Source organism: Ornithorhynchus anatinus, chromosome X1, assembly GCF_004115215.2.
Source record: "Ornithorhynchus anatinus isolate Pmale09 chromosome X1, mOrnAna1.pri.v4, whole genome shotgun sequence".
Lineage (NCBI taxonomy): Eukaryota > Metazoa > Chordata > Mammalia > Monotremata > Ornithorhynchidae > Ornithorhynchus > Ornithorhynchus anatinus.
The window spans coordinates 38,922,726-38,949,071 of record NC_041749.1 but is presented as its reverse complement, the minus strand read 5'-3'; the positions used below and the strand labels follow the sequence as shown (position 1 = coordinate 38,949,071).

The 26,346-nt window shown below is 43.7% G+C and overlaps 1 protein-coding gene and 1 non-coding gene across 4 annotated transcripts in view; both read left to right on the top strand.

The window, feature by feature from the left end:
• The window catches only part of ARHGAP26 (Rho GTPase activating protein 26), a 472,294-nt gene that overhangs the window by 336,400 nt on the left and 109,548 nt on the right, over positions 1-26,346 (top strand). For all 3 annotated transcript variants that reach the window (XM_029050709.2, XM_029050708.1, XM_029050712.1), the window contains exon 18: positions 20,455-20,614. In XM_029050709.2, coding sequence (XP_028906542.1) covers positions 20,455-20,614 — 160 coding nt within the window. The remainder of the gene's footprint in view (positions 1-20,454; positions 20,615-26,346) is intronic.
• Positions 7,813-7,872, top strand: MIR7423 (microRNA mir-7423). The gene is given in 1 exon segment (NR_127410.1): positions 7,813-7,872. It is a non-coding gene; the product is annotated as a microRNA mir-7423 (primary transcript).

Sequence of the window (26,346 nt, the reverse complement as noted above, 5' to 3'; positions counted from 1 at the left end):
GGAGTGAATCTTAGAGGCCTTGAGAAAAGGGCAACAAGAGGGAAACAAAAACAGCACTGTGCCCTGTCAGTAGCAGATGCCACAGTGCAGCAAGCAGTCATCTCTGCATGTATGTGCTGTACAAGGGATTGTTCAAGGGATTGTCCTTGTTTTAGCCACATGTGCACATCTAGATAAAAAGTGTTGTTAGTTGCATGAAGATTGTAAGCTCGTTGTGGGCAGGAATGGTGTCTTGTACCTCCCCAAGTGCTTAGTACAGTACTCTGCACACAGTAAATGCTCAGTAAATACCACTAATTGAGGGACTGATCATCTCAGAACCACAACAATAGCATTATAGATTCTTTGAAGGCTGAGACATTGCCTTGTTCTTCAAAATATCTCACCCCCCACAAAGCCATGTTTACTATGCTTCTATGGTTTTAACCCCTCCCCTCCCCCTCAGAGTGGTATATTGAAAGTAAATAAATACAATTTAGCTATTGAAAAATGATCCAGAGTTTAGTTCTTTGGAAAAGTTGCATTCCCAGGGAACTATAACATTGTGGAAGAACTCAGGCACCAAAAATGAGAGAGAGGCTCCTTTGACGGTGACTTGTCTCCTTGTTAAACAAAGAAATATATTCTTTATTAACCTAAATTGGGTAATTCCCTGATACCCCAAAAGGGATTGCCCAGGAATTTACGTTTCCTCCAGGAACATCAGCGATCCCTAGGGGCCTTTTAGGAAAAGTATTAGAAAATGAGATGCCTCTGTTAGCCATCTAAATTAATCCAGCATAATAGAAGCTGCCTACCTGCTTTCTTCTTTACAGCTAGGTTTTCCGCCGGGCTGAGATTGCTGCTTCCTCTAGCTGTAAGTTTTACCTAGTCATTTCTTCAGGTCATGAAAGAGAGTTGCCCACTGCAGCCTATACGAGCCTGTAGTGCCCATTGTTTTCCTTGATATCTTTTAGAAAACATCTTGCAGTGACTTGCTCAGCCATGGTCATGGATGTTTGGGTGTTGGTGGATCACCTCCACGTAGCAGCTGTTGATGGCACAGAGCTTCCTCTGGGCATCCTTGGCCATTTTCACAGGGCTAGATCGGGGTTTTGATTGTTCTGGCTGTCCGGTCATTATCATAATGACCAGATAGCTCTCCACCTTTCGACTTTTTCTCCTTCTGCCTTGAGATTGGCATGAAACCTGTCTCCGCTATCTATTCCAGTGAATTAAAGGACTAAAAATACAACCTGCCATTTGGACTGGATTCCGGTTATGGTTCAGGTTTGGCTGTGTTGAGTTTTTCTTCCCTTTCAGCCCCACAGCACTTATGTGTATCTATAAATTGCGTGTTACAAATTATCTGTGTTAGGGTCTGTCTCCTCCCTTAGACTGGAAGCTCATTATGGTCAGGGAATGTGTCTGCCAATTTTGTTGAAGTGTACTCTTCCGAGTGTTTAGTACAGTGGTCTGCACTTAGTAAGCGCTCAAGAAATACTGTTGATTAACTTAATTGATCTCTGCTTCTCCCTCTTCACACCCTTCTCTATATGTAATGCTGAGATGGGTGCTGGGTCAATCAATCATATTCATTAAGCTCTTACTGTGTACAGAGCACTGGACTCCACATTTGAGTATAATAGAATTGGTAGAAGCATTCCCTACCCACGATGAGCTTCCAGTCTAGTGGAGTCTGCCCTTCTGGTGCATATGAAAAGCAGCATGGTGTAGTGAATAGAGCATGGGCCTGGGAATCAGAAAGGCATGGTAGAGAAGCAGCATGGTTTGGGAGTCAGAGGTTGTGGGTTCTAATTCCAGCTCCGTCACTTATCAGCTGTGGGACTTTGGGCAAGTCACTCCACTTCTCTGGGCATCTGTAAAATGAGGATTGAGATTGTGAGCCCCAGGTGGGACAGGGACTGTGTCCGACCTGATTTGCTTGTATCCACCCCAGCGCTTAGTACTGTGCCTGGCACTTAGGCAGCACTTAACAAATACCATAATAATTATTATTATTATATGGAGAGTAAAGCCTCATTAGGGAAATGCTTCATGAAAAGATAATTGATTGGAAGCTAGTGGAAAGTTTCTCCTTTTTCTGGTCTCGGGGCATATGACGTGGAGCAATGCGCCTGACACTGACTGGTGATGAGGCGGCCTGGCCTCTGATTTAAGCATTGGACTTGGGCTGAGAGCCACAGCCACAGTTCCTGCCCACAAAAATAAAAAAGTCTGTCCTTCCTAGCTGGCCTTCAGGAGGCCCAGCTCTTGGACCTCATCAGCCACTCTGTTTTCACTTTTAGCATCCATTGGGCCAGGTTAGAGTTTTTATCAGCCCTGCAGCCATTCTGTAGAATTTCTGCTTTATTCAAGGGAGCACACGCAAGCTCTCTCTTTTTTCCTCTCTCATATTCTCTCTGTTTTGAGTTGTTTTCGCCCCATCTTGAAGCTGTGTCATATTTTTTTATGCTCATGCTGTAATTAAAATGCCAGAATTTCCATTTTTCAGTTCTGGGTGTGTTGTTCACAGAAAAATATCTGGGCTAGAAGGGGAAGGACATAGAGGGAAGCTGGTCATGGAACATAAAAGCTTTTTATTTTTGTAATGGCTTGGAGCATGCCCTTTTATAAAAGGGGGAAAACAGCTACCATGGCAACAGGGACTAGTTTTGTATGGGGCTGTGTGGCTCAGTGGCATACAGGAATCAGAAGAGTTTGGAGTAATCACCATATAAGCAGCAGAGGCTTCCTGTGGGGTTTCTTGTTATAATTATCATTTTTAATATTTGAGTATACTTTATTTTTTAAGAAAAACAACATGGTACGTTTGTGGGCTTATAGCCTTTCAACAAAAAGTAACCCAAGCTCCAAACGGTGAACATCCTGCAAATAAGGGGTGAACATCTATTTCACCTGCACCATAGCCTCTTTTCCAGTTCCTCTTCCCACCTTTGTACACATTCATTCCCACCACCTTTCCCACCTCTTGAAGGAAGACACTGAAATCACGTTTTATTCGGCAGGGAAATTATCTTCAGAAACATCAGTCGTCTTGTATTTAAGCTGCTAGGAAGTGGACAAGATGTGTGACCACTCTTTGCTCATTCTCACTTTATCTTATGAATTTACGGCTATGTATAAGCACTGAGATTTTATGGCACAGCCCAATCAGACATGAGATGATCAAATTTTCCAGATTAGGTAAAATGATCCCACTTTTAAATTCTGTCTTACCATTTGAAAGGTGAAAGGTGGGACACAGTAAACTCCCACTTTGAGCCAGAGAGACCAGAGAGAGCCCCTCCTCCACCCACACCCCCGTGGGCAAAAATCAATAGTCGTTTTCCTATAGCTTCCTTAGATGGGGCTAATATGAAGGTCTCTAATGAAATCAATCAATCAGTGGTATTTATCGAGTGCTTATTCATCCATTAAATTGTATTTAATTGAGAGGCAGCGTGGCTCAGTGGAAAGAGCACGGGCTTGGGAGTCAGAGGTCATGGGCTTGAATCCCAACTCTGCCACTTCTCAGCTGTGTGACTTCGGGCAAGTCACTTAACTTCTCGGTGGCTTAGTTCCCTCATCTGTAAAATGGGGATGAAGACTGAGCCCCATGTGAGACAACCTGATTACCCTGGATCTACCCTAGCACTTAGAACAGTGCTCTGCACATAGTAAGCGCTTAACAAATACCAACATTATTATTATTATTATTATTTATTGAGCATTTACTGTGTGCAAAGTACTGTACTAAGCACATTCCCTGCCCACAAGGAGCTCACATTCTAGAGGGGGAAACAGACATTAATATACACAAATAAATAAATTGCAGATATATTCACATGTGCTGAGCTTACTGTATACAGAGCATTGTACTAAGAGCTGATACTAAGCCCACAAGGAGCTTACAGTCTAGAGGAGAAGACAGACATTGAAATCAATTTCAGATATGTACATAGGTTCTGTAGGGCTGAGGGTGATTACCAATTTCAAGGGAATCTCGATTTACATTAATCATGGTTTACATAGAGCACTGATATCAGAAAATGCCACACTTTGATTGATCCTTTCTGTTTTAAAGGACTTTTTCTGTCAGTTTAAGAAGATTCCTTAATTCTCATTCCTGTATCATACAATTTCAAAATCATCTACCTTCATTTGAAAGCTGGGCTCCTGGGCTCATCCAAGCTGTGGATTCTTGAGTGTTGGTTCACCATTTCCAGTTCTTATTGTTTCTCAGGGATTGTGCTGTTAGTGGAGGCTGTAATTCTCCAGCCCTAGAACTGCATTAGATTTTCACAGGCATTCAGGGATAGCACCGTGATCTTGGGATCTTGTCCTCCCCACGTTCCCAGGTGAACTTGACGTTTTAATGAAAGCAGTTGTCAGGGTGCCTAAGTGATAGATAATCCCCTGTCGACAGGTGCTTGCCTTCTGTAAGACTAAGAATTGTCTAATATGAAGTTTGGTTTTTGATCTCGCTTCACTTAGAATTTAGATTTTAAAGTCACGGATCGAAGCCCCAGTTTCTTCTTCCCATTACATTCTACTTTATTTGGACCAAGTGGAAATATAATTGAAGAACCTCATGAGAAAAGAAAGAGCACGTGAGGACCCCAGCAGTCAATTCCCTGGCCTGTCCCTCATTTTACTTGACATTGAAATTGGAGTTGGTTAAACTTGAGAAATTGAGGTTAAAGGTGACCCATAGGTGTGAGTTGCTGTTCATAAGCATTATGATTTCTTGGCATGCAAACAGGACTTCAGTTGGGGATTGAATGGAGAATAAATCCTAGGTCACCTCACTTCCAGTCCAGGTGTCTCTTCCCACTGGCATCAGTGCTATCCCGCACTTAACGAATAACAGTGCTTCACACTCAGAAGGCCCAAGAAATCCAGATGATATATAGGGACCTGTCCTTTAGGTGCAAAAAAATGATGCCGTTGGAAGTATGATTTTCATTAGCACGTGCAGGTGCGACGTGGCTGTCAATCCCTCCTGCAATGGGTATGGGTAAAGATTGTCCTTTGAATCGTTGCATTTGTTACCTATCATTTTCATTTCTCCCTCTTGGTGTCATGAGCCCCCCCCATCCCTTTGCCCCCAGATTCTCATCCATTTCTGATTTCGGTCCACCAACCTGACTTTAATCGTCTTCTGTGGGGGCAGGGAGGTTTCCACCTGTGCAATACTATGCCCTGATCTTTGAGGTTTTGTTTCATTGGCCCTTTAAAGGGTTTCTGCATTTCACCATTTTTAGTCACTCCATTTTAGCTCAAGTAGAGCATTTGTTTGGGCCTCTTGTCTTCCATTCTCTTTGTATGGCCTTTACGGTGAAGGTGCAGTGTGACATGCTTCCATGCCGGCAGTCTGACTGTATGACAGGATTTTATTTTCTGTGATTCAGTCTTGCCACCTGCTGATAAATATTGCTTGTAAGTGGTGTTGCAGTAGAAGTTGAATATGATGACCATGGTAGATCCAGGGCTCATGGCTGTCAAGAAGGTAGGATGTGACATTTGCCTTCAATATTCCCAGTTTGATATGAATCCTGATAACAGGATGGGGCTCAGACTGTCTCTGAATTCCTGTACTTTTCTCTAGTTTAGACAACACTGCTGATTTGAGGCACAACCTCAGAATGACTTTATGTTATTAATAATAATAATAATAATTGTGATATTTGTTTAGCACTTATTATGCGTCAGACACTGTATTAAGTCCTGGAGTGGATACAGGCAAACTGGATTGGACACAGTCCCTGTCCAATCTTAATCCCCATTTTGCAGTTGAGGAAACTGAGGCATAGAGAAGTGAAGTGACTGGCCCAGGGCCTCACAGCAGACAAGTGGTGGAGCCAGAATTAGAACTCATGATCTTCTTGCTCGTGCTCTATCCACTAAACCGTGGTTCTTCAAGGTGGTTGGAGACCAGAAGGAATATAATTGAGTTAGTGAAAGTGGTGGAATGAAAAAGTTAAAACCAGCTAGTGACAAATCAAGAGAAGCAGCATGGCTCAGTGGAAAGAGCCTGGGCTTGGGAGTCAGAGGTCTTGTGTTCGAATCCCACCTCTGCCACTTGTCAGCTGTGTGACTGTGGGCAAGTCACTTAATTTCTCTGTGCCTCAGTTACCTCATCTGTAAAATGGGGATTAAAACTGTGAGCCTCACATGGGACAATCAGATTACCCTGTATACCCCAGCGCTTAGAACAGTGCTCTGCACATAGTAAGCGCTTAACAAATACCAACATTATTATTAAATCAATCAATCAGTGGTATTAATTGACCACTTATGTGCAGAGCACTGTACTAAGTGCTTGGGAGAGTGCAATACAACAATAAACATATGCATTCCACATTGAGTTTACCGTCTAGAGGGGGAGACAGACATTGATAGAAATAAATTGCGGATGTGTACATAAGCGATGTGGAGCTAAGGGTAATGTAAATATCAAGTGCTTAAAGGGTACAGATCAAAATGCATAGGTGTCACAAAAGGGAGAGGGAATAGGGGAAAAGAGGGTTTAATTGGGCTTGGAGATGTGGTTTGACCAGGGATTCCCACTGCCCTAGAAATTCCCCTTGTCTAATCCAGTCCAAGTGGAAACCATGGATAGAATCTGTAGAAAAACTGAAGCCAGGGAGAGATGGCTTATATAACCTCTTTAAGGATATTTAGAAGTCCTTGTTTTGGTTTCCAACTGCATTATCTTGTCTTTTCAGCTGTGTCAAGCTTGCTTCTTAGCTTGCTCCCTATCCCTAGGGGTAAATTTTGATAAGCATCCCTTTAGTCATGTTTGCAAAATTCTGCGTGGCGTTGATGTTGTGTTGTTTGTTTTGCTGCAAGTAACTCAAGTAGCTCTTTGGTCATGAAATCATCTCCATTCCTTCAGTTGTATTTTTTGAGCACTTACTGCGGACAGAGCACTATACTAAGCATTGGGGAACATACCAGAAATGTTTATTTGGTGTTGAAATTCCTTCAATCTTCAAGATGGCTTGGTAGAGAGTAGAGATCCCTATTCATTCTTCACAGAGGTAGAGATAGGAGGAGACCGTTAATGGGCCTGCTTGGGAATCTCACAGTGGGCAGGGAATGTGTTTACCAACTCTGTTGTTTTAAACTCTCCCAGAGTAGCAGCATGGCCTAGTGGGTAGAACAAGGGCCTGGGAGTCAGAAGGACCTGGGTTCTAGTCCTGGCTCCTCCATGTGTCTGCTGTGTGACCTTGGGCAAGTCACTTGATTTCTCTGTGCCTCGGTTACCACATCTGTAAAATGTGGATTAAGGCTGTGAGCCCCATAATGGTCATGGGCTGTGTCCAACCTGATTACCTTGTATCTACCCCAGTGCTTAGAACAGTGCACGGCACATAGTAAGTGCTTAACAAATGCCATAAAAAAGTGTTTAGCACAGTGCTCTGCACACAGTAAGTGCTTAATAAATGCCCTTTGATTGTTTCTTGCATGTTTCTGCCCTCTCAAGGAGTTTTTCATCCAGCTCTCTAGATCGTTTGAATGCCACATTGTGAAAGATTGGTGCAATTAGCACAGTGCTCTGCACACAGTAAGCACTCAATACACTTGATTGATTGCTCATTACTGGAAATTTGTAATAAATTAGGAGATGACAGTCAAAGACCCAGGGCCACAAAGAGCAGAAGTATGTTCATCTTTTATTAAAACCAGTCCATTTGGTTTTATGGAATTTTCACATTAGCAATAAAGAAAAGGTAATGAATTTTGATCAACTCAAAGCTTTACAGCATCCTCAGATTCTATCTGTGTGTCTAGTGGCAGAAGAGAACTCAAACTGACCTTGCAGATTATTTTTGTCCTCTTGTCCAGGCTTTAACAATACATGCTGGACAAGTGGAAAAGAATGCCATTTGCATTGTCTTTGATTCCTCTTGGCTTCCAAGGAAGACAGCTAAACATTTAAATGAGCTGGCGGTTTGGTGGGTTTTTTTGTTGTTGTTGGTCTATTTGGTTAAGGTAACTTTTCCTTCAAAAATCTTGAGCAAAGAGAGTTTCCACAGCCTCCCTCCTTAACCCAGATCAGCAGGATTTGAGAAGCAATACAGCACAGCCGATAGAGCATGGGCCTCGAAGTCAGAAGGTCATGGATTCTAATCCTGCCTCTGCCACCTGTCTGCTGTGGGATCTTGGGCAGGTCTCTTCACTTCTCTGTGCCTCAGTTACCTCATGGGATTGAGACTGTGAGCCCCACGTGAGATAGGGCCTGGGTCCAACATAATAATAATAATGTTGGTATTTGTTAAGCGCTTACTATGTGCAGAGCACTCTTCTAAGCGCTGAGGGAGATACAGGCTGATCAGGTTGTCCCACATGGGGCTCACAGTTTTAATCCCCATTTTACAGATGAGGGAACTGAGGCACAGAGAAGTTAAGTGACTTGCCCGAAGTCACACAGCTGACAAGTGGCAGAGCAGGGATTCGAACCATTGACCTCTGACTCCAAAGGCCGTGCTCTTTCCACTGAGCCATGCTGCTGCTTATGATTTGCTTATGTCTACCCCAGTGCTTATTACAATGCCTGGCACATAGTTAACACTTTACAAATACCATCATTATCATTAATTTAAACTGCATTTTTTCCCAAGTGTCAGAGAGTCTTTGCTTTCCCATTAGCCGAGGGACCAGTAGTTCTGGTGGCTTAATCCTAGCTCAGCCTCTGGACTGTGGCTTTTGTGGTGATGGGGAAGCCAGCTGGCTCTGAGCCAGTCTCTTAACCTTGGGTGACTTTCCTTTGTCGCTGTTTCCTCGTCTGTAAAATGGGGATAATAATACTGACCCGCCTCAGAAGGATACTGTTTGGGTTAACTAATTAACATTTGTAAGATGCTTTAAAACACCAAGAGCCGTGTAAATGTTTAATACTCTCATTGTTAATGGGTGACTACACTCTCAATAGCCTATAGGGCAAGACAAGCCTTCAGTTGTATGAGGATTTCAATTCAGATATGAGATTTAGTCAGGAGCTCTTCTTGTCTATAGTATTCCCCGCGGCGTTTGTAAAATGGCATGATTAGACTCCAAGTGCCACTGCTTTCAAAGTTTTACCAAGTCTGGCTCCAATGAAGACATTTTCCCTAGTTTTTCTGTCACCTACCAGCGTCAGAAGCAGAATGCCTTCTGCCTTGAGGTGACTTCACTTTTTATTATTTCTAGTTTTTCTTTGTCCACCTCCTGATTTCTGTTAGGCCTGGTCTGCTGTCTTCGGGAGCCGTGATCTGAGACCCAAGTTAGGTTGTTTAGCTACTATAAATCAAGTCACTCAATTCCGCTGGGATTTTGATCCTTTAGCTCAATAAGTGGTCTTCTTTGAGCACCTACTAATGGCCAGAGCACTCTACTAAGAACTTGGAAAACGACAGTAAAATTTCTAGAATGATCCGTGCCCTCAAGAAACTTACAATCTAGCAGTACACACTCTGAAATAGGATACTTACAGCACTAAATGGTAGAAAATAATATACATAAGTCCTACGGGAGGGTCATGAGTACCTAATTCATTCATTCAATCTTATTTATTGAGCGCTTACTGGGTGCAGAGCAGTGTATTAAGTGCTTGGGAGAGGACAATAGAACAATAAACAGACACATCCCCTGTTCATAACAAGCTCACAGACTAGATTTGCTTAGGTTATAATAATAATAATGTTGGTATTTAAGCGCTTACTATATGCAGAGCACTGTTCTAAGCGCTGGGGTCGATACAGGTTAATCACATTGTCCCACGTGAGGCTCTCAGTCTTAATCCCCATTTTACAGATGAGGTAACTGAGGCACAAAGAAGTGAAGTGACTTGCCCACAGTCACACAGCTGACAAGGGGCAGAGCTGGGATTCAAATCCATGACCTCTGGTTCCCAAGCCCGGGCTCTTTCCACTGAGCCATGCAGCATCTCTATGCAGAAGTGCTGAAATAGCCTTTGGTGGAGACATTAGAAACCTATCAGGAAAGTATCCTGGCTTATTATGGCCAAGGAACGAATCTGCTAATCCTGTTGTACTCTCCCAAGCTCTTAGTACAGTTCTCGGCACACAGTGAGTGCTCAATGAATACAGTTGATTGATTGATGAGATTTCAGAAGGGCTTTGAAAATGGGAAGAGCAGTGGTCTGTTGGATATGACCAGAGGAGTTCCAAGCAGAGAGGAAAGTGTGAGTAAGAGGTCAGTGGTGGAACAGATATTAATAATGTGGTATTTGTTAAGCGCTTACTATGTGCAGAGCACTGTTCTAAGCTCTGGGGTAGATACAGGGTAATCAGGTTGTCCCATGTGAGGCTCTCAGTTAATCCCTATTTTCCAGATGAGGGAACTGAGGCACAGAGAAGTGAAGTGACTTGCCCACAGTCACACAGCTGCCAAGTGGCAGAGCCAGGATTCGAACCCATGACCTCTGACTCCCCAGCCCGGGCTCTTGCCACTGAACCACACTGCTTCTCTACACTGTGGCACAATGAGGAGATTAGCTTGAGAGAAGTGAATAGTGCAAACTGGGGTATAGTGGAAGAGAGAGTGGACAGCTAGAGGGGAGAGAGCCGAAATGTGTCTTAAATCCAGTGCTCTGGAGTTTCTTCTTGATACAGAGAGGGATGGGCTAACAATCAGTCAGTGGAATGTATTAAGCACATGCTGTATGCAGAGCACTGTACTAAATGCTTGGTGAGTACAAAACATCCATGTGCACAAGAAGTTTACAGTCCAGAGGGGGCTGCAGACATTGAAATGAACTACATATAGGACAAATGCTGCAGGGGTGGGTTGAATATCATATGTTTAAGGGGTAAAGATACAAGTGTGTAGCCAAGTGAAGAGGGAGGGTGACTTCATCTCCTCTCTCAGCCCCGCAGCACTAATGTACATATCTGTAATTTATTTATATCAATGTCTTTCCCCTCCTCTAGACTGTAAGCTCATTGTGGCCAGGGAATGTGTCTGTTATATTGTACTTTCCCAAGTGCTTTATACAGTTGCTGTGCACACAGTAAGCCCTCACTTAGAAACAATTGACTGACAATGAATGAATGAAATGAGGGCTTAGTTAAGGAAGACCTCTTGGAGGAGATATGACTTTAGTAGGGCTTTAAAGGTGGAGGAGAGTGATTGTCAGATATGAAGGGCAAAATGAGCTCCTTGCCAGAGGGAGGACATGAGGAAAGAGTTGGAATAAGATAGACAAGGGTGAGATAGAATGAGTAGGTTTGCATTTGACGAGCAAAATGTGCAGGGGATCAGGGAAGTAAAGTAGGGAGAGCTATAAATGCCGGCAGTCAGAAGATCACTAAGGGAGCTAATTCAGCAGTCAGGTGGAGTCGATGATAAGCCCTCAGGGCCCCCAGTTGAGCAGGGCTCTCCCTCTGGGCCCTAGGCCATCAGACTCCTTCCTGATTTGGGGAGCAAGTCTCTGTGGACCTTGTGTTTTAGTGCTAGGAAAAGAGCTTCATCTGTGCTAAGGGCCGCATCCCAGCTGAAAACTTGAAGTCAGTTGCCACAGTCACGCTGCAATCAAGAAAGAATGGCCTCTTCAAACAAAAACTTCATAAGGATCATGAAAGAAAAAGACAAAAGCGAATGCGGCACCAAATGTTAGAACTAAGAAATTACAGTACAACAACGGATAACCTTCGTTGGTGGTTTTATAATGGTTCAGATTGTGGGTCCTGCATTGGCCTTTTCATCCACACACTCATCCATCAGTTCCATCTTTTTCAAGTAAGTTAGGGGAAGCAGCATGGCCTAATGGATAGACCATGGGCCTGGGAGGCCAAAGGACCTGGGTTCTAATCCCAACTCTGCCTCTTTTCTGCTGTGGGACTTTGGGCAAGTAACTTCACTTCTCTGTGCTTCAGTTACCATCTGTAGAATAAGGATTAAGACTGTGAGCTTCAGATGGGATATGGACTGTATCCAAACTGTATCTACCTCAGTTCTTAGAACAGTGCTTGACACCTAGTAAGTACACATGTGTACACACACATATTATGAACATACATATCTTGACTCCTGGAATTGTAAACCCTTGGAAAACAGGGTCCAGGTTTTCTGTAAGCTCCATAAATCCCATTTCAACCTGTACACACCGAATGCTCAACTAGAAGATTGATTCCTTATGTGGCAACACTGGATGAGTCTCTTAGGCTCTCGAGCTGGAGCCGTCAAGTAGGAAAATGGGAGTAGTAGCTCTTTCACTGCAAACAGGGAAGACTTCAAATAAAGCATAATAATGGTTTGGGCCTTGGATCAAAGCCCTGCCCATTCTGAATGCAAAGTAAAAAGGCATTTACTGTATCTTCTTTTGAGGGCTCTTCCATCTCTTCTCCTCCTCCTCCTCTTTGTCCCCTTCTTCTGGTGTAATATTCTTCCTTGACTCAGCAGCATTCTCTCCTTCTTTAAGTAGTTGCTGCTTGCTAAGCTCCCTTGGAAATAAATGAAGGTTCATTAAATTCCAGAGATTCCACAGACTGTAAGCTTCTTGTGGGGGAGGGATCACATCTACCATTGCTGTTGTGTTGCACTTTTCCATGCTGTTAGTACAGCTTGAGTGCATGCAGTAAGCGCTAAATAAATACCTAAATAGATACTTGCTTGATCCTGCATTACTTCCATCATGTTGCCAAACATACAGGAAGAAGTGAGTAAAGTCCAAGCCAGAGGCATTTCTTTCGCATTCTTTTCCTCCCCTTTAATGCATAAAGTACTTTGCCAACTTAGTGATTTAGGCAGAGAGCAGAGTTGACAGTGTTTAGATTTTTGAGTCCTCACTTCGCACCCTCCCCAGGAGATAGTGCTGCCAGTATTGGCTTTCGCACCCGACGGATTCATCAAGAAAGGCATTGGTTCCTCGCCATCTTCTCCCAGGATGGATTCGTAGTTTGTATGCAGGTTTATGTACTGTCTCTTTCTGGGCACTCATTCCCGGAAACAAATCCAAAGCTGCTGGCTGTTTGGAGTGGCACAGGTAAAGGAGCAGTTTGTTTTAAAATGAGGAGCCAGCGGCTGGCCCCACAATTCCCCCTCCTTGTCAGTCCCGCAAAGTACTACTTAAGCTCCTGACATGCGATGTGCTTACTCTGCAAAGGGGCCTCCCAGCATCATCCAGTTACGCCTGGTTCTGCCGTGTGGCGGGCTGTATCTAAGCAACCCATACATAATCTAAAAACACAAAATATGCTGCATTGGGGTTTTTTCCCGTTATATCTTAAATATGAATTTAAGCTGGTCAAAGGAATCAGATGAACGGGCCAGGAAACTGAAGTTCTCAGGCTGTCCGCAAAATAGACACAACTGTAAGATTAGCGAAGGAGCACCTCTAACTGCCCCCTTCCTATTCTCCAGCCTAGGAGCATCTCCTCTGTCTTTACAGAGAAAGAAAGAGACAGGGGAAGGTGAGGTCCAGCACTGCGTAATAATAATGCAAGTCTGGACCCACCCGGATGTCCACATAAAATTGCAATGGCAGCCGTCCACTGAAGCCACCTGAAGAGCATGAAATAATTTATCCTGGGGAATTGTTATCACCAAAGGAAAAGAACTCTTGGCATTTACTGTCCATCTTGCATCAGTGACAGTTCAGATATAGATGTAGTGCTACTCCAAAGCATTTCTAGAGCCCCATTATAGAGGAGGAAAGGGTTAACGTTGAGCTACCTCGAATGGGGGATGGTTTCTAGGGGAACCAGCTCCCCAAGGTTGGGATGGGATTATGGGTGAAGATCCTAGAGTGCTCTAAAACGATACTGAAATAGATTTGCTGGTGATTGACCAGACATCTTGCTAGGATGGCCGCGGAGCTGACCACATATTGGCCCACCTGTGCCCTTTCCATAGCAGTCAAACTTGCACAGTGGCAAAGATGACCATTTTCATGTGGCAAGAGACTCAATTGAATGGTCATGCCAAGGGTATGTAACACACCAGTGCATGCCAACCTGGCGCAGCAAAGGGTGTGGGCAGAGCAGGAAATGAGAACGATCACTCCATCCTCTGGGCTGCACACCTATGATAAAGCGGGTGATAAAACGGCAGCCCAGATGCAGGACAGAGAAGGGGCATTGCAGAGTGGATAGAGCACAGGCCTGGGAGTTTGAAGGTTGTGGGTTCTAATCCTGACATCACCACTTGGCTGCTGTGTGACCTTGGGTGAGTAACTTCACTTCTCTGGTCCTCAGTTCCCTCATCTGTAAAATGGAGTTTGAGCCTGAGCATTAAGCACCACTGAACTGCTGTTTAATCTTCATTAAATCAGTCAGAGAATAACAAAAAAAAATTAGCTAAATGAGGAGTTGTATAATGTTTATAAATCTTTTCAGGAAGCTGCAGGAGTGAAAGTTCTGCTGATTGTGATATTGAGTTTTCAACTTTAATGAAGGATTTGTCCAATTTAGATCAAACAGTCTACTTCTTGTATTTAGCAAATTCCCTGTGGTAGGCCAGCACTTTCTGAACATCTCTTCACACCTTGTTGAAGCAGCGTGGCTCAGTGGAAAGAGTACTGGCTTGGGAGTCAGAGGTCATGGGTTCTAATCCCAGCTCCTCCACTTGTCAGCTGTGTGACTTTGGGCGAGTCACTTAACTTCTCTGTGCCTCAGTTACCTCATCTGTAAAATGGGGATTAAGACTGTGAGCCCCATGTGGGACAACCTGCTTACCTTGTATCTCCCCCAGCCATTAGAACAGTGCTTGGCACATAGTAAGCGCTTAACAAATGCCATCATCATTATTATTATCTTTAAACTCCCTTCTCCATCAGGGTTGCCTTCAGGCATGTTTATAAATGTATCCTCTCTTTTAAAAGTTGGTGCAAGATTTCTTAATCCTAAAACTTTAGCTCTTGGTGGAGAAACTTTATCTTCTTCCTCTATTTTGCCATGGTGCACATTGGATTGTCAAGGGGTCACACAGTAACGGCTGCTCTCCTGGGTTGTGTGATTCATGGATTAGCTGTTCTCTGGCATAAGAGGTCAAACCACAATGACTTTAGAAGTATGTATAGTAGGGTAGTGGTAATCTGGGGTAGTAAAAGTAGAAGTAATCATAATAATAATGATGGTATTTAAGTGCTTACTATGTGCAAAGTACTGTTCTAAGCGCTGGAGGAATACAAGGTGATCATGTTGTCCCACATGGGGCTCACATTCCTAATCTCCAATTTACGGATGAGGTAACAGAGGCACAGAAAAGTGAAATGATTTGCCCAAGGTCATGCAGCTGACAGTCGGCGGAGCCAGGATTAGAACCCATGACCCCTGACTCGTAAGCCCTTGTTCTTTCCACTGAGCCACGCTGCTTCTGCTCTGTACTAAGTGATGGGACAGAATACGCAGTTGGAAATTAGACAGAGGCCCCATCCCTCGAAGGAGCTCACCATCTAGAAATGTCTGTACTCCACTCTCATACTCAAAGTCCTCCTTCTGTATCCTTGACAAATTGCAGATCACAGGACATAGGGTCTCTTCCAAAAAAAATTCATTCAGTCATGTTTATTGAGTGCTTACTGTATTCAGAGTACTGTATTTAGCACTTGGAAGAGTACAACAATAAACAGACACATTCCCTGCCCAAAACGATCTTACCGTCTAGAGAAGCAGGGAGACCTAGTGGTATTTGTTAAGTGCTTGGGGTTAGAAGGTGATCAGATTGTCCCACATGGGGCTCACAGTTTTAATCCCCATTTTCCAGATGAGGTAACTGAGGCCCAGAGAAGTGAAGTGACTTGCCCACAGTCACTCAGCTGACAAGTGGCTGAGCTGGAATTCGAACCCATGACCTCTGACTCCAAAGCCCGGGCTCTTTCCACTGAGCCACGCTGTAGTGGATAGAGCATGGGCCTGGGAGTCAATAGGACCTGGATTCTCGTATCTCCTCTGCCACTTGTCTGTTGTGTGACCTTGGGCAAGTTATTTAACTTCTTCGGGCCTCAGTTACTTCATCTGTTAAATGGAGATTAAGATCGTGAGCCCCATATGGGACATGGACTGTGTCCAACCTGATTAGCTTGTGTTTATCCCAGAGCTTAGTACAATGCCTGAAACACAGTAAATGCTTGACAAATAGCATAAAAAATATCAAGAGCATCTATATAGAAAAACAGAACCACCGTGATTTTAAGAACACAGAAGGGCTCAACAGTCAGCCCGTAAAAGACAGTTCAACACTCAAAGTCTGGATATCTGTAAAGGGGAAGTCCCCCAGTAGTTAGCAGTAGGAGTTGTAGTCATAGCAATAGCATTTATTGAGCCCTTACTGTGTGAAGAGCACTGAACTAAGCACTGAGAAAGGATACTCGGGTGGGAATTAGACATGGTCCCTGACCCTTGAGGAGCTCACAGTTTTAAAGCACCACTTGAAACCTTCAAAGTAGTTGATGGGATGATTTTCCAGGACAGCTGGTGAAGAAGGGTGTCATCCGGAAAACTAAAGGGAAAAAGTACATGTGGAAAAATTGGAATGTGAAAGACAAGAATCACAAGCACCCTGGTTGGAAAGTGCCATGCACAAGAAGCTTCTGTGCACGGGACATGAGTCAAGACTCAACATGACATGTTGAGTTGTAGGAGGAAGCCTGGAGCTGCTCAGTTACCGACACAGAATGCAAGCTCTCTGCATTTTAAAGACCTCGTTGATAAGCAGCATCCTACAGCCGACTTGGACGCAGCTTAGATCGGCTGTGCCGTGTCTGACTCTCTCACGCATCTGCGGATTCTGTCAAGTCATTACAAATAACCAACACTCTACAACATCAAGATTTTGACTCGTGATGGATTGTGTGTGCTTCTCGAACCATCAATAATTCAGTCTAGGATCATTAACATACCTATAAAATGTTGCCCAGCAGTAAGCAAGTGACACAGAAATTAATTGCATCGTTGTACCGAGTGATCATGGTATTTTTAATCAAGGGAGCAAGTTTTCTTTTTGGGGTTCTGTAACACTTAGAGCAATATGTTTTTTCAAAAAAAAAATCAAGGTTTAGTCAAATACAAAGGATCATTAAGTGAAATTAATTATGTTGGGTAACTTCATTTGTTTTCAAAGTTGCTGAACTCTTGTTACTATATCTTTAAAACAAATGTCTTTGGTCAGCTGTGTAAGAAAATCAGAGTATCGTTCATTGAAACTAACCATTGCTAAAGGGGAAGCTACCATCTTGATACCATCATCAATACAAATACTTGATTGTATTGTGCTCTCCCAAGTGCTTAATATAGTGCTCCGCATGCAGTAAGCGCTCAGTAGATACCAAAAATGGATAGAAATCCATTCCTCAACAATCGATAGACAAAGAAGCCTCTCAGTACCATCTGGGAGAAAGATACTGTATCACTTTTGGCATCTGGGAAAAATCGCAGGATTGAGTAATTTGAGGTGATGAGAAGCAGAGGGAAGAAAGGTGGAGATTGATGGCCCTGTCCATCACTATAAAGTTTCACATGCACAAATGAGATAAAATGGGAAAAGTAAGGAGGAGAAAATGGAAAGAAATGGTTCGTTGAACGATGGCTAATAGTAGTAGGGTAAGGATAAGGTAAGAGGAGCAGTGAGGTCCAATGGATAGAGCACAGTCCTGGGAGTCAGAGGACCTGGGTTCTAATCCCTGATCCCCTAAACCCAAAACCCTAAACCCAGGTCCTCTGACTCCCAGGCCCATGCTCTATCCACTCTACCATGCTGGCAACAGTATCCTTATTCTCTGCCACTTCCCCGATCTGTAATGAATTTTAGCATCCATCTCCCTTATTAGCTTCTAAGTTGCTTGAGGCCAGGGTCCATTTTTACCAATTTTATTGGATTGTACTCTTCATAGCACTTGGAACAGTCCTCTAAACTGAAAGCTCATTGGAGCAAGGAACTGTCTACCAACTCTGTGGTAATGTACTCTCCCAAACACTTAGTACAATGCTCTCACATAGTAAGCATTCAATAAATACCACTGATGGATTAGCTCCATGAACTGCTGCTATTGCATTCACTTCTAGGAGGACTCTTCTCTGGTCCTTGATTTATTGGGGTTTCTGACAATCAAGTAAGTGTGGTTTTATCATTTTTTTTTTTTTAGAAATGTCAAGGATTTGGCTCTGAGGTTGAAAATACCCATGACTCTACCTGTTTCAGAGGGCTTCTGGTTTTTGAACAAATTGGCATATTTTGATAACAGAAGCAAAATTTTGGCATTTTGGCATAGACTATGGTGAAGATCGAAACCCGCATAGCTAAAATCACTAATATCCAAAACCTAGAGGCTCCACTATATTTTTTTTGTATGAGAGAACCTTCACCGACTTGTGCTGACGTAGTACCATCCGTATGATTTTGCACACGTAACAAGCAGATTTTAGAATGCGCCTCTGATTTACTGAGGTCCTTATTTAAAATCCACAAAAATCATAGACCCATACATTACATAGATACAAATATTTTGAATTTTTGATCATCTATATGCTAGTCAGCCTTTCTCAAGGACGTTTTGTATGCTAAATAATGTTCTAAGCATAGAGGGTAATTACAGAGGACAAGGCAGAAATCTATACCTGTAGAAGATGAGATTTTTTGGAAGGAAGAAAAGACGAAGAAACAAAATAGGTTAGAGCCCAAATGATATGTCTAGCAGTGTATCCCCAACTTCAGTGACTATACACTCAAGTGCTAAGCAAGTAAGAGCAACTAGACATAAATCAAAATCTAGAACTTGACTGGGTGTATTCTAACTTCCTGAGGTCCTTTGGTATTTTCTCAACACCCCATCCCAACTAAGAAAAGCAAGGCAAGCACACCTGCCGCCTGTGCCTTTATGAGACTTTAAGAAACACCTTACTAAATCAGGCCAATGGATCATCCAAGCTGGTAGACCCACCTATAACGGGCCAAAAGAAAGTTGAGGAGCAATGGGCTAAGTTGCCCTCTATGACCTCCAACCCACAGTTAGGGAGGTACCTCTGATAGCCCAAACTTTTCCCTCTAATAACCAATATGAACCTAAACGCCAAGCTTTTATGGACACTCTTTTCCAATCTGTTAATGTTTTTTTCCAGTATGACTTCTGGTAGTTTGGGTAACAACAATTCTGTGTTTGCCCTTCAACATATCCTCTGTCAGCCTTGGTCTTTCCAGACTGAGGAGCCCTAATCTTTTCAATCTCTCTTCATACGGAAGCTACTCCACTTCCTGGAAAAGTGTAAATAGTGGGGTGCCCCAGGGATTGATGCTAGGTCTGGTTTCATTTAACGTTTTCATAAATGATCTGGAAAAGGGAGTGCACAATGAGCTCTTCAGATTTGCAGATGGCACTAAGCTTTACCGGGTGGCGAAATGCTTCGCTAAAGGGGATTTATAACCCTGGGACAAATGCCTGGTAAAGATAATTCTGGGTGCCAAGCAAGTGGGCAGAGTGCCTGCTGTTCTTCTCAGATTTCCCCGATTTAAGATTGTAAAGTACTGTCGTAATGAAAGGCCTCCTTCTTCCATCTCTGCAGGGCCTTTGGGGCAATCTTTGGTATTTTCCCAACTCGATACCAAATGACTTGAGCTCAGAACCTTCCTTTGTTGGCCGAATAGGGTGTTTATACATTTAACAGGCAATGCCAGCACATGAACAATTGAGAGTTTTATAGACCCTTCGCCGGATGCACAGTTTGGGATCCAGATGAATGTTTATGTAGCTGTTTTGGGTGACAGAAACAAGGGCCATCTATCCAGAAAATGTGTATCCCTCAGAGTACGATCCTGCTGACTCTGAATGTGAATGTGTCAAACTTCGAAGATATGTGGTGATATTAATGCCACCACACCATATGTATTTACAGTAGTTCACTTTTATTACTGTTTATGCAGTTACATGTATAGCTTAATTTAAACCATGTGTGCAGTGTGGTGGAGCTTATGTGCTGTGGGAACCTAAAATTATGTATTTCCTGACTCTTGTTTCTAAACCTTCAACTTTCCCATAATAATCACCCACTGTAGCATTTTTTAATTTATTCTCAGTATACTTGAATATGTATTTTGTGTGTTTCCCCCCAAAATTCCATCAGCTGCATTTGCATTTTGCAGTGGCCAAAATGCTGTCGATCTTAGGTGAAGGGAGTCATGTATATGAAATCCAGGAACGTAAACTCCAGAAAAAACAATCTCCAGGAGTAGTCACATGTTCTTGCGGAGAAGGAAGGAAAACTGTCCAAAAGTCCAGAGTTATATTTTGGGGACAAATTTAAAGTCTTAATGATTGAAATCAGATGGAACAATGGAGATCCCACCCTTTAATCTCACGGAGGCCAAAATCATATTCCGCATACAAAGGCTAGGCACTGGGTTGCCGTTCAAGTGTCCTAATGCAAACCCGGCTTTCATCCTCATGCCAATCAAGATTGGGGAAGGCAGAGAGGGGGAGTTTCCCTCCCGGATGTTATTGTTTTCATCGGTATTTTTCTTTTTCTTTCCTCCCAGCGTTGCTAATAACCATAAGCAGAATTTAATGACCGTGGCCAACTTGGGTGTGGTGTTTGGCCCCACACTGCTACGACCACAAGAAGAAACGGTGGCAGCCATCATGGATATCAAGTTCCAGAATATTGTGATTGAGATCCTGATCGAAAACCACGACAAGGTAACCGGAACGTCCGTGTGACTTCATTTCCGTTAGAAAATTAATTTCGGGTGGAATTGGCTTAGGTTTCAATCTCTCACAGGTCTGTTGGTGATTCATCTTCTCCTGAAAGTCAGAAATTAGCTTCTCCTCCACTAAAAAGAAAAATGCCCGGGATCTGAGAATGAAAATCGATGTGTTTCCTTTAGTGCCCAGCCTAAAGTGCTGGTTCGTTCCACATGATGTCAAGACGAGACCAGGCACAAGCACCTGCACCAATAATGCCTAACGGTAGCTTACCTCAAATTTGAGTGGTCCAGAAGGCAATGAGCTTACTCTGTAGGGTTGCTGTGGCAACATAGCTACCTCATGGAGTGCCAGCAGAACCAAGCCTAGTAATTTATTTTGGAAGCTCTCTTTTCCCTTCAGATAAAGGGGTTAAAAAGTAGTTTGTCTCCCGAAGCTCACTTTGACCAAGATGAAGTTGCCAGTGGAGTTAATAGTAATTATAATAATAATTATTATGGTATTTGTTAAGCACTTACTATGTGCAAAACACTGTACTAAGCGCTGGCGTGGATCCAAGCAAATGAGTTCCCAAGAGCCTCCCACAGAAGGGCATAATTCTCTTCCCCAGAGGTGGAAAAAAGTGCAGTCATGTGCAATACCGAAGAACAGGCATGCTGTCCATCAGTTTCTCTTAGATTAAGAAACTACCAATTAAACATTGGGTGATTTATGCTTTTGTAACTGGGCCAGATTCCACTAGGAATAAGAAGTCATCTTGCTCATGCCTTGGAAGTGGATTAGCTCCTGAGTAACGTAGATGCCAAATTAGCCATGGCAGGGAGGGGTTGGTGACAGTTAAGTGGGCTGGTAAACTTTGGGGAAATGTCTCAATGTGGAAATCTGAGCCGGGATGAGGTGGTGGAACTTCCAGAGGTGAGCAGCTCCACTACCTTTGCACTGGGAGGATCAAAAGCCCCCATTCATCGATTTTGCTTCCCCAGCCTGCCCCCCCTCAAGGAACCTAGATGGGTCGTCAGTTGAGAGGAAGGTATTTTTACCTCCCCGCTCCTGACCTTTCTCTCTGGCCACTGGTGCTTTTGCTTTATCCATTTAGCTGGAGGCAAAATTCAGTAGCAACTGAATGTAATCATAGCTCCTCCTCTCCTCTCGAAACCCTCCAAGGCTTTCTCATTTCACTCCTAATCAAGCAGTAACTCAGGATCAACTTCAATGCTACTCTCCGGCTCACTCTGTTTGTATCTCCCAAGCTCACCTCCTACCTGTACCTCACTCTCAACCCTCCCACCTCAGTACTCTTGCTCCGGCTGGTCTCCTGTCCTGGAACTCCCTCCCAAATCAACAGATCATCCTTCTCCCCAAAGTCAAAGCCCTATTAGAATCCCACCTCGATCTTATTCGGCCACCGGCTGCACTTACATATTGATGTATTCTCTCTACCAGCACTACATATCAATTAATATAAAATATTAATATAAAATAAATCAATGAATTTATGTATGTATTTGGTCCTTCAGGCTGAGCTTGACCCATAGAAGGAAACTTAGTCTCAAGAATGCCCAACCTGTTAATGTCTGCAAAAATGAGCAGAGAAACTGGTAGTTTGTGATTTAGTTCACTTTTTTGCGAGATTTCACTTTCTTCTCATGGTCTCGAACTGAGAATGCATATATCAGTAGGGGCCCAATGCTGCAAGCTGATGAGTTTGAAATTCAGGCCCATACCTTGTATCTGTCTCTAGAGGATCAACCCACAATAGTCTATAATTAGAAATGCAGCTTTACCTCACCGATTGACATTTTGCTACAGAAGCATACTAGTTAGCCAGAAATGTCACTGTTCTTTATACCCATCCAGCATCTTTCTACAGTGTTGTTTTTTTTTTCAAAAGCCTTATGTTCTAACTAGCCAAAGTACACAATTCCACAGGCTCTCTTACTGAGTCCTGTTTATCAAGGATTAACGCAAGACATCCAGCCTGTAGACTTTTAAATGAAGACGATCCACTTTATTTGCAGCCTCTGGAACATCCACACACAGCTCCAGACAGACAGTGCCTGAGGATCAGTACAAATCCCTTGCTGAGCCTCTCCTTTTCCAGCGAACCCACACGCATTTCCTTTCATTGAAGGCTCAGCAAATTCTACACGCACAGACCCGCACTTGGCCAGGCTAGCCGAGCACACCAACCTCATGCGACACGTGGCATGGCAGCAGGGAAGCGCTGTCATTCATCTCCCCAGACAGGGCCTGGGAAGTAGGAGCGAGAGGATTGGCACAAGCCTGTGGAATAAAGATCTCAGGAGGAGATGGGGAAGATGGGAGAAGGCCATGGAAACTGAACTCTGAGACTTAGCAACAGATTTCCTCTCACGTGGCCAGCCAACACCTCTGCGTATATCCAACCCAATTGAGCCTGACCTCGTACCTTTTGGACCAAAGGGATAAGATAGGCTAATTGGAAATCTGAGGAGAGGTCAAGATATGGGTCAGGTTTGCAGATACCGCCAAAGTTGGTAGGGAAGAAGCCTGAAGCGGTCTGGCCTAGTGGAAAGAGCATGGGACTGGGTGTCGGGGAACCTGAGTTCTAATCCTGTCTCTGCTGTATGCCTGCTGTGTGACCCTGGGCACGTCGCTTAACCGTTCTGTACCTCAGTTTCCTCATCTATAAAATGGGCATTCGGTACCTGTTCTCCCTCTTACCTAGACTGTGAATCCCGCGATGGGATCCACAGTCTAAGAGGGAGAACAGATACTGAATCCCATTGCGGGACCTGGTTGTCTCGTGTCTTCTCTGGAACTCTGTGCAGTGCTTGACATAATGAGCACTTAATAAATACTACAGTTATTAGTCTAGGTATCTAAGTGCTTACTCAAAGCCAAGCACTGTAATAAGCGCCTGGGTAGCTATGAGATCATCAGGTCCCATAAGGGGCTCAAGGTCTAGGTAGGAACGAGTTTTAAATCCCCATTTTGCAAATGAAGTAACTGAGGCACCGAGAAGTGAAGGGACTTGCCCAGCGTCACACAGCAGACAAGTGGCAGAATCAGGATTAGAACCCATGACCTTCTGGCTGCCAGGGCTCTGCTGTCTCCACTATGCCATGCTGCTTTGCTTAGGACACAGTAAAGGATTCAGTAAATACTGATGATAATGGGGAAACTGCTCCAGGTGCAGGATGTGTGATCAAGAATAGGTCAAAGCCATAGAATTTAGCCGTATACACTTTGCCATACTGTACTACTCTGCCGCGTACTGTACTAATCTGCCATACCGCACTATCCTCTGGACTGTGAGCTCGTTGTGGGCAGGGAATGTGTCTGTTGTGATATTGTACTCTCCCAAGCGCTTAGTAAAGTGCCTTGCATATAGTAGGCGCTCAATAAATACAATTGAATGAATGAATATTGTCATACTGTACTACTGTCAAACTGTACTACTTTAGTCATACTGTACTACTTTGTCGTAGAGAAGCAGCGTGGCTCAGTGGAAAGAGCCCGGGCTTTGGAGCCAGAGGTCATGGGTTCGAATCCCAGCTCTGCCACTTGTCAGCTGTGCGACTGTGGGCAAGTCACTTCACTTCTCTGTGCCTCAGTTACCTCATCTGTAAAATGGGGATTAAGACTGTGAGCCCCACGTGGGACAACCTGATTCCCCTGTGTCTACCCCAGCGCTTAGAACAGTGCTCTGCACATACTAAGTGCTTAACAAATACCGACATTATTATTACTTTTCACTCCTGTCATGCTGCACTACTTTGTACTGTACTACTCAGAGAAGCAGCGTGGCTCAGTGGAAAGAGCACGGGCTTTGGAGTCAGAGGTCATGAGTTCGAATCCCAGCTCTGCCACTTGTCAGCTGTGTGACTGTGGGCAAGTCACTTAACTTCTGTGTGCCTCAGTTACCTCATCTGTAAAATGGGGATTAAGACTGTGAGCCCCACGTGGGACATCCTGATTCCCCTGTGTCTACCCCAGCGCTTAGAACAGTGCTCGGCACATAGTAAGTGCTTAACAAATACCAACATTGCTCAAGTCACACGGTACTATTCTGTTATAGAGTACTACTCTGCCACAGTTTACTCTCCCAAATGCATAGTAGTTTCAGTGCTCTCTGAAAGTTGAACTCCACAGTCATTTCATAGCCCACCAGATAAGTATGAAGCCTGAGGTCCAGGCATTACCTGGCTCTGTTTAACAGCCTACCTAAAGCCATACTGCCCTTTTGATTCTGTTTTCTACCTCTTCGTCTACTTGGGCATTATTAGACAGGGAATTTTCCAAGTAGTAGACTTTAGGGACGGCTTAGGTTCCATGTTACTGATTAAAACTTTTGATTGTATAGTTTTCTGAGTGCGGGTTGGTAGGGATATACACCCCTTTCCCCAACCCACGCCTTCATCCTGCGTATTCAAAGGTGATGCCACAGACAGTAAAGTTGATATATGGGTGCAAAAGTTGTTGAAAAGGCCAGTGGATAATACCAACCACACCTTGACATGTTTGCTCTTTGCATTTCCTGGCACTGCTTTGGTTTTTTCCACTGTGCCTTATGGTCTTCTTGAAACTTCTGTTCCATTCTTGACTTCTCTACTTTAATCTGTTTTATCTGTCATTGTTATCTCTCACATTTTAGCTGTGATGCCACAGTTGTCCAAGATTGTCACGTACTACTATTTTAATATATTCCCTTTCTACTCCTTGCATTTTGAAGCGCCATTTCAGCTCCCCGTACAACAGTTGTTTGGGTATCTCGTTGTCATCTATCTCCTCACATATTCCAACAGTGACGTTTTATTGATGTGGAAAGAGTTTTGATGTTAGTAGATGGATTTAGATGTTTGTGGTCACATCTTCCCACTTGAGTTACGTAGAACCTCTTGGTGAGGCTGATGGAAGCATTCTAAAGAGCCGGATCTGGAGTTTGTGGTGAGTCCCATTCTCGTAATTTCTTAGGTTGGACAACACTAAACTCTAGAATTTGAGTTTGGTCTGAAACCCAATGCCCTCATATCTGACAGAACAATATGCTGTCCTTCTTCAGTTTTTTACTTCCTTGTTTATCATTATGATATTGAACAGTAACTTCCACTGGTGGCTGTCAGTTCTGTGTTGCCGATTAAAGCTTAGCGTTAAGTGTGAGACTTCCCTGCTGCAGGTTGATGCACCACCTTGGTTTTATTTAGACTCGTCATTAGTCCAAAACACTTTCCAGAGTCTCTAAAACAGTTCACAGTTCCCTGCATTCTTCTTGAGGCACAGTTATCCCCATGTAACCATTCCTGAATGACTGTCTTCATATCTAACTTGCTGCTCAGCACATGGAAGCTGTACTATGTTGTGGTCTGAAACCATGTTGCTCTTCTCAGAGGAAATGGTTAACAATATTATTCAGTATTTGGCCCAGAAGGATTCTGACTAGGATTTTGTCAGTAGTGGAGAACAGGGAGGTACTCTTACAATTCTCACAGTCTGATCTTTCGACTTAGTGGATAGACAGGCTTGGGAGTCAGAAGGACCTGGGTTCTAACTCCGGTTCTGCCACTTGTCTGCTGTGTGACCTCGGGCAAGTCACTTAATCTCTCTGAGCCTCAGCTACCGCATCTATAAAATGGGGATTAAGAGTGTGAGCCCCCTGTGGGTTGGGGACTGTGTCCAACCTGATTGACTTGTATTTATCCCAGCACTAAGAACAGTGCTTGGCATATAGTAAGTGCTTAACAAGT